At 32.9% G+C, this 9,207-nt stretch overlaps 1 protein-coding gene across 1 annotated transcript; it reads left to right on the top strand.

Annotated features, from left to right (window-relative positions):
* Nucleotides 1-861: 861 nt before the first annotated feature.
* LOC124540299 (transmembrane protease serine 9-like) lies at nt 862-8,876 on the top strand. The gene is made up of 8 exons (XM_047117776.1): nt 862-1,468; nt 2,914-3,103; nt 3,692-3,794; nt 4,508-4,687; nt 5,227-5,318; nt 5,820-5,883; nt 6,791-6,937; nt 8,646-8,876. Exons 1-8 carry the CDS (start codon nt 889-891, stop codon nt 8,874-8,876), a joined length of 1,587 nt encoding a protein of 528 aa, XP_046973732.1. The 5' UTR covers nt 862-888.
* The last annotated feature ends 331 nt before the right edge of the window (nt 8,877-9,207 follow it).

The following is a 9,207-nucleotide window of genomic DNA, read 5'->3' as shown; positions in this document are numbered from 1 at the left end:
TTGATTTTGTCTTCGTTTTTTAGTTAAAAAATCTTTAACTCGTTCATTCTTTCCATCTCTTACTTCCTTGGAGTTCAAGTTTGCTATATAACAAACTTCACAAATTCTGTTTGGTCGTGATAGAGCGACAGACAAACAGACATACAGACTTAATTTTACATTTATAATATTCACAATATAGATAGTGTAAACCTTTATAAAACTGAAGTTAATCAGGGTATATCAATTTCATATTAGTAGTTAATTGTAGTGTTTAATATTAATAGCACTAGAAAAATTTAATACTTGCAGAGGCAACAGTTACAATAAATGATTATTTACTTGAGATCTTTATAGCAGCTTGCGCAAGATTAGTTCGGCTTTACAACCATTGGTGAAATAAAACAATGTATAGAATACTTCAGTATTATGATGCCTGCACGTGTCAGATGAAATCCGGTCACATTGCGTATCAACCAACCCTCATTAATGGTACGTGATGGAATCCCAAAGCCTTCTGCTCAAAAAGAGAGGTCTGAGTCCATGATTGGGATAACTAGAGGTTATTAAATTAACTTTTACATGACGATGGTAATTATAACAAAGATAATGATATTATTTTTCAATTAGAAAGGTCTTAACTTATTGACTAAATCTATTTGTAATATAAATACAAGTAATTTACATAAATGCCAGCTATAAATGATGATTTTATCGTCGCAAAATTGCACGTAGTGTCATAAAAAACTCCAAAGATGTTATATACTATGTGGCGGTATAAATGATATCTTTTTAAAAAACGTATCGAAGAATCGAAGTCGATAAATTTTTATTTCTATAAATAATTTATGAGAAACACATCACACGTAGCAATAAAAGTTATTGGCAGTAAATGTCGAACAGGATTAAATGTATTTGCTCAAAAATAGTGCGATGCATTATTTATACTGTATTTTTATTCTTAAAGTGTTCTTTGTAAATTGTGAAAATGTGACTGAAAGAAATAAATACGAAAACATAAATTATGTAGCAGAAACACTAGTTAACTTATTCGGGATCGATGAGGACAATACACGAATTAGAGATCTAAAAGAAAAACTTGCAAAGATTGACAAATATGTAGTCGATAATGATAAATTAGCTGAATTCATAATGAACGAAACAGCACATAATGATTTGAACGAAACGACATTTTTTACTGCTTTAAATGAAACTGATCATTTTAAATTTCTATCAGAACACGAAACGAAGAATTTGTATTTAAAATTGAAAGAAAATATGAATCGAGATGATATACTTGATATTTTAAAAGATCATAAAAAACATGGCGGCATGTCGAAATCTGCAAGAAAAATGATGAAAAGTAACTTCCTTGACAAAATCGATGACGGCGATGAAATGCTTAATGCTATTGTTGATAAAATTATAGCAGAAGTACCTTCAGATAAACATAAATTTAATTACACAAAGGAAGATAATAAATACTGGGGTAATACGATATCATTAATTATAATCGAATAAATTATAACATTTTAACCGATGATTGCAGGTTCAAACCTGTGTGCTTAATTTGTGTTAATAAAATTCATCTCGCGCTCGGGGGTGAAGGAAAACATCGTGAGGAAACCTGCATGTGTCTAATTTCTTAGAAATTCTACCACATGTGTATTCCACCAACCTACATTGAAACAGCCTGGTGAATTTTTTCCAATCCTTCTCCTCAAAGAGGAGGCCTTAGCCCAGCAGTGGGAAATTTACAGGCTGTTGATGTTGTTGTAATTGAGTTAATCAGCTAAATTTAATTGATATACCTACGATATTTTATTAGTGAAAGTCGAATAATAATTGGCACGCTATGTTCTGAGTCGACGAAGTAATCATCGTTGTAGAATCCAATGAAAGCTTGTAGTCATCATTGATGTTTAATTGGGTTTTTTATTGTGACAATAAAAAAATACAGGCACATAAAAATAACGTAAAATACATCACAACATGTCTGTGGAGAAATAATTAGGTACACGGAAAAATAAAAGTATTTCGAAAAGAAGTAACAGCTTGCTTTCTAGCTAGTTTTTCTCGATAAACATTTTTTTGACTAGCTTAACTAGCTTCTCAAACGTAGAATCAAATATAAAAGTAGTATAAAAGTAAAGTAACAGCCTGTAAATTACCCACTGCTGGGCTAACGCCTCCTCTTCCATTAAGGAGAGGGCTTGGATCATATTCCACCACGTTTTTCCAATGCGGGTTGGTGGAATGCACATGTGGCTCAATTTCGCTGAAATTTTTTTTCGAGGTTTCGAGGTTACCTCACGATGTTTCCCTTCATCGCCGAGCACGAGATGAATTAAAAACACAAATTAAGCACATATACATATATAGTGGTTCTTGCCTGGGTTTGAACCCGAAATCATCGGTTAAGATGCACGCGTTCTAACCACTGGGCCATTTTATCTCAAATATACTTGAAAGTAATATTATAGTTTCAAGATTCAGTCATATTGTCATTTTTACTTGATTACGTAGTATGGATAGTGCATTATTTGGTAGGGATTTGTAGGTAGGGCTTTGTCCATCTGGGTAGGTCTAAGTTCCATTCACATACCAGATATTCTAACGCCAGGCAGCAATACTTGGTATTATTATGAATCAGATTGAAGAGACATCTTCATTCAAGGTCACAAACATTGGCGAAATAGAGGATGGTTAATCTTTCTAACAGCGCTAATGTCTATAAACTTTGGTGACCACTTAATATCAGGTGGCACATTTATCTATCCATCTATCTATTAAATAAAAAAGGACTCATTTATATAAAGTTAGAAACTTCACACGAAATTCCAAAACAATTTTCTTAGCTTTTTACTTTAGCTTTACCGTACCAAAGTTTTAGTTGCGCTGAAACTACTAAACTATACCTTGTATGCTAATAAGATCCACAGAGGGAATTAGAAGACCTGGAACAGTTCCACCGACATGATGGTCGAAGAATTTTCAAAGGAGAACGAACTACGATCAGATATTACCCGTTCATGGTGTCCGTTCACGTAATGGGTAGATTTTGGTGCGGAGGCGTGATTTATTGGCACGATCTCGTTATAACTTCAGCTGCTTGCTTACAACTGTAAATATACATAATTCTTTTTATGAAATAATATTTAAGTTATTATAGATACAACTAGTATAAAAAAATAATCGATTAGTTCCTGAATCTAATAAATTATAATATTTTAACATTTCATATATTCATTAAGAATTAAAAATTACAGAAGTAATATACCTCTTTCATTATAGTTATTCAATAAACGGTTGCCGTCAATTATACAATAGAAAAGCCCGCGACTCTGTGTGTGTTTTAATTACACAAAAAAATATGTTGTTCTACCGTAACTTACTTCTTATAACATCAGCTTTCTACCACTAAAAGTTCCGTTAAAATCTGTCGAGTCAACACGAATAAAAGCCGGAATAGACAGATAATAATCGATAAGATAGAATAGATAATAAAAAATATATATTATGTTGGTATACGAGTATGGACTGTGTATACATAAATACGCATTTATTAAAAAAACTGTCAAAACTTCTCATTTCTTTAAAAATAAACGGTTTTAAAAGTTTGACCATTTATTTGACCTGACTTCATATTATTCAGGATGAAATAAATAATATTCAACCATGAATAGTTTCTTAAAGTTGATTTTATTTACAGAATGCACAACAATAGGTTGTTTCGCGAGAACCCGAGTGTGCTAAGAGTTAGAATCGGCAGTAATCACAGTAGGATCGGCGGGGAAATGGTCGAAGCGCTTGAGGTGTGCTTATCAAATATTTACTAGTTGGCTTAAACGTTTTAACAGCGGAGATGAAACTAGAAATCTGAACAGAAATATTGCTCTCGATTTACTTCATTAGAATCTCAATATTTTTAATAATAAATGTAAACATAATGTAAATAAACGAAACTAGATAACATTGTATAAATAATGTAAAGATAAGAATATTTATATAGTTACCCAAGTTTTTACTTGGTGTTAGGGGTTTGTGCAAGCCCGCCTGGGTAGGTACCACCCACTGATCAGATATTCAGCTTGAAGAGTGAGTGAGCCAGTGTAACTACAGGCACAGGGGACCTAGCATCTTAGTTCCCAAGGTTGGTGGCGCATTGACGATGTAAGGAATAGTTGATATTTCTTACAGCGTCATTGTCTATGAGCGATGGTCACCACTTACCATCAGGTGGCCCATATGCTCGTTCGCCAACGTGTTCTATAAAAAAAGTGAATCAGCACTAAATAGAAAACGAAAGAAATTATTAGGACGGGTACTGGGGTTGTCAAATGATACTGGAGATCTTAACTGCTCATAAACGTTGTAGGAAATATTAACCAGTTCTCATATCGTCACCGCACCAACAACCCTGTCCTTTTTGGAGTTACATTGGGTCGCTCACTTGACGGTGAAATATGTGAGTAGGAGGTTTGTGTTAATACCTGATGATATGATATGCTTATAAATTTTCTTTCAGGTATATTTCCATCCAGGCTACAATCCACGCACCCTTAACAACAACATTGCTATTATCAGACTCCGACGGCACCTATTTTTCACCTACCACCGCATCCCAAAGATCATTAACATCTCGTATAATGGTGATGGAATTGCTCCAACTTCTGAAGTCCTGGTACTCGGATGGGGCGTTAGTAAGGTAAATAGTAGTTATTTAATTTAAAAAAAGAAAATATTCAAATACATTAAAATTTCTTACCGATTCTTTTCGGTAGACGCTAAGTTTCTAAAAACCTTTCAGTTTTTATTAAATATACGATTTAAAGATGAAAGTATTTAGATAAAATGAAAGATACAAATAAGACTATCTTTGTTAAGTTTATTTTATTAAATTTTAAATAATTTATTGTAAAGGCTCTTTCGCACTCTTAAGTGAAAACAGTGAATTACTTAGAAATAGAGTTAAACAAAAACGAAAATTATTAATATATTATTATTATTGATTATAATATAAGTAAATTATGATTTTTTTTTTACTTGAAAATCATGAGATGTATCTATAATGTTATGCTAAACTATTGCTATTTGGCTGTAATATAAAAGGTGAGAGAGTGGTACCCAAGCAGCAATGTATAGTTTAACTATCGTAAAAACCGTTTCTTCCAAAAATGTCGGACTATAACACGTATAATATAACGTAATGGAAAATAAACGTTCACTAACATTATTTGTTCGTAGATGTCGCAAATGTTAGCGTACGAACCAGTATTCCTGAATAGAAAATTTCTTCCGATCTATCCGAATGTATTTTGTAAAGAAATCTATGGAGAGTGAGTATCTAGTATCTAGTTCACACGTGCCTTCATTTACATCCAATACTAAACTGATCCTAGCTTTGCACGAGTATATACATTGCGTTACATCCTCATGGTATAAGAACCAATACATGACCAGCAGTATTATTCTGGAAGATATCACTTCGTATTTCATTTGAAACTTTGCTAACTGACTAAACTTAATTGCTTATTTTTGGTGATTTTCTTATTGCCTTGGGTAACACTATGGAAAAAAAACACTTGTAATGTAATTAAATGTTACATCTTAATGGCGCATGCTGTGTTCCGAAAGTGACTGTATAATTTGACGTGAGTTTTCTTTTAATTCTAACCTTTATATAATAATCAACGTTGCATATAGGATTTTGATATTTCACGAATTTGAGTATCATCTCAAATTATGTTTGTATCTACATATCATGGATTTGTATTCAGTATTTTTTTTCATTGTTTTAATCTCAACTAAGAGTATAAAAAAAGTTGAATTCCTTTCAGCAAATTCATTTCGAAAACTATGTTCTGCGCTGGGACCTTCACAACCGGAGAAGGAGCTTGTGACGTAAGAATTTAAATTAAAAAATTAAAATGAAAATTAAATGAAGAACCCTGGATTACATATATTCTCCTGGCTAAAAGATGAACAAACTTGCAGTCAGTATATAATTGAAATCAATGCTCAGTATAAATTCTTAATTGTTTTTGATTTGAAACATTTAATGCGGTTTGTTAGACCGACTGTAGCGTCTTGCGTCCTAACAGCTAATACGGCTTTCTAAGGCTTCATCATACTCAAATTACTATGCGATGTTATAATAATTTTGATGTTTTTGATATAAAACATCTTTTTCTGAATTGCTTACAGCAGAGCAATTATATCTTGCTAGTAAACCAGTTATGGTGGTCAATCTCAAAGGTAAAGCAACTTTGAAGAATAGTATCGTTCATCATCATGGTTCATCGTATCGTCATCGTAACCAATACAATCTTTCTCTACACACTGATGACAAGTTGGAATATATCAAGGCAAGGAAACCTTGGTATATTCCAACAAGTCTTTTAAGAGATCAGTGGAAAAACCAACAGCTTAACTTGTGTGAGGCATCATAAGTGAAATGTTTTAGCTTATATCTTCGAGAAATATAAAATATAAAAATGTTTAATGAAAACAGGATGAGCGAGGCCTATTTTTCGAATAGGGAATAATATAGATAATATAAAAGTTTCCAGTAAGCATTGTTTGATTTTATTGCAGAACAAATAATAATTCCACTATCTTTTAATAAGAGATCAATTTCATGTCAATGCCGGTACTGTAACCGAAGATTCAGTATATTCGGTTCTTCGGTGTAGACTGTAGATTACTAAGTCGGCGATAGCATTATTTTTAAATTTATCTTTTAAATTTAAATTGCTTAGAATAATATGAATAATAATAATATGGCCAACAAATAACAAACATTACACAGCACGATGCTGGTGGTCCAGCAGTGATGGCTGGCAAGCTTGTTGGGATCATATCGTTCGGGCCGTCAGTCTGCGGGTACCCGAACGCGCCAACGGTGTTCACCCTCGTCGGTGCTTACGCGGACTGGATTGAAACCGTTAATGAAACTGTAAGTATGAAACTAATGACGAATGGTGTGGTATTTCAATACGTTCTTTAAAAGATTTCAGTGTATAAACGGCGGGGAGCCCGTTTTCCCGTTAGAGATATACAATATATATAATTTATAAAACAATTTATATACATATACAATAATATACAATATGTATAATGCTGCATACGACACTAGTCATTCGCCCGCGTTTTAGGGGTTTGGTTGTCACGTGCTAGGCAAAAAAGTAGCCTATGTCGTTCTTTGGAGTTTAAATTTACTTCAGCGGTTTGGTAGTGAAAGAGAGACAGATATTAAATATTCCTTACATCGTCAATGCTTAACAATATTTCACTTCAATCAGATGTTTCAAAAAGTTTCATACACAAGATAAACTCAAAACGTAACAAAAATGTAAAGTATTTTTAAAACTAGCCATAAATACTTTACACAATTATCATGAAATGATATCGAACCTTTAAATCGGACACCATTTTCGTTGATTCGATTCAATCACTCTAAAGTGACAAATTTAAATCTTCCAATTTTATCGCTATCAAGATTCGATCCCAGGCGAGCGATAAATACCATTAGGCTTGGGATTTCATTTCGCTTTTTTCTTAAAATATTAGATTAATAAATGTCCCCGTTCAGATATCTTAATAATATTATGTATATTATTGTCATTTAAATTACTGAAACGAATTGGATTAAATCTATATTAATATTATAAATGTGTAAGAAAATCAATTGTCTGTCTGTAGTTCTTTCACGACCGAACCGCTGAACCGAATTTGATGAAATTTTATATGAACCAAACTTGATCTCCAAGAAAGGAATTTTGACTAACAAATGACAACCAACATCCCAAAACGCGGGCGAAGTCGTGGGTGACTACTAGTTTAGTTTCAAGCAAGTTTAAACATCAATAAAGGATTACTTTTGTATAGCCAAAAACACGAGCAATGAATGGCTGACGTCTGTACACATCTTTGCACGCTAATGAACTATTTTTCATACAGTTTTCATTACCATACAGTGTAATTTCACCGGGAAAATTTATGTATATAGTTCGTGAGGGTTAGGTGTTAATTGTGAGAGAATATTAAGTTTTATATTGTTGTCGAGAAAAATTGTTCCGATTGAAAAGGTAACTCGTAAACATCAAGTAAACTAATCAACTTATATTTGCTAGTTGTGGTAATTTCTGTGTCGTACCGAATGCTAACATTTGGTCTAACTGAAAGTACTCTTCCTTGCTAAAATAAGTATATCATATTACGTATAAGCTCCTCTCTCTTTCTAGTTATATCACAAAAGACAGAGAGGGGAAAAAACAGATGTATGTTGAATGTGTAGATGTATGTTAGTATTTGTCTGACTTTGTTTTGGTAGGTACTGCACGGTTTTTAGTATTGTATAGTATGTATATAAGTTTTGAAAAATGTAAGAAATTTAAGAACCTTGATGGTAGGGCTTTGTGCAAGCCGGCCTGGGTAGTATTCTACCGCCAAATAGCAGTACTCAGTATTATTGTTCCGGTTTGAAGGGTGTGTGAACCAGTGTAACTACAGGCACAAGGGACATACAATCTTAGTTCCCAAGGTTGGTGGCACATTGACGATGTAAGGAATAGTTAATATTTCTTACAGCGTCATTGTCTATGAAAAATTTAAGTACTAAATAAATAAATTTATTTATGATTGATTGAATTTACTTTTATCAGATGCCGGGGTACTACCGCGGTAGGAAACGAACGACAACGGTAAGCCCTTTCAGATATTATTCAGACTTCAAGCCAAAGAAAATCGTACCAGCTTTACCGGACTTCAAGATATTTGAAACTCCAACTCCCACTCAAGAGGTAACTACCACAACAGCGTCTGCATTGAGGAAGAGGAAAAAGTTGAAGAGAGTTGACTCTGATGTCGATGGGTATAGCATTGATTTAAAATAAACCTGTTTAATATGAAATAATACGTTATTAATATAAAGTATTATTTTAATTAAATGACATTTTAAAATTGTAAAAAATTAATTTAGTTTTATCATTTAAGACAACGAATGTTACAATAATTTAAAAGTAATGACGAGACAAAAACTCGAATTGGCCATGACTTCTGCCTTGAGAAGAAGCGTTTGAGAAGAGAAGTATATTTACTAGAAGCTATTAGGCCAATATCCTTTTAAATGTTGTCAGTTATAGTATGAGACAGTAAAGTATACATGTATGACTAACTTTTACTCTAAGACCTACTCATTTGAGATGAAGTTTTGACTTAGCACCA

Source organism: Vanessa cardui, chromosome 24 (assembly GCF_905220365.1).
Source record: "Vanessa cardui chromosome 24, ilVanCard2.1, whole genome shotgun sequence".
NCBI lineage: Eukaryota > Metazoa > Arthropoda > Insecta > Lepidoptera > Nymphalidae > Vanessa > Vanessa cardui.
Note: the sequence above shows the minus strand (reverse complement) of the source record. Positions and strands in the feature narration are given on the sequence as shown.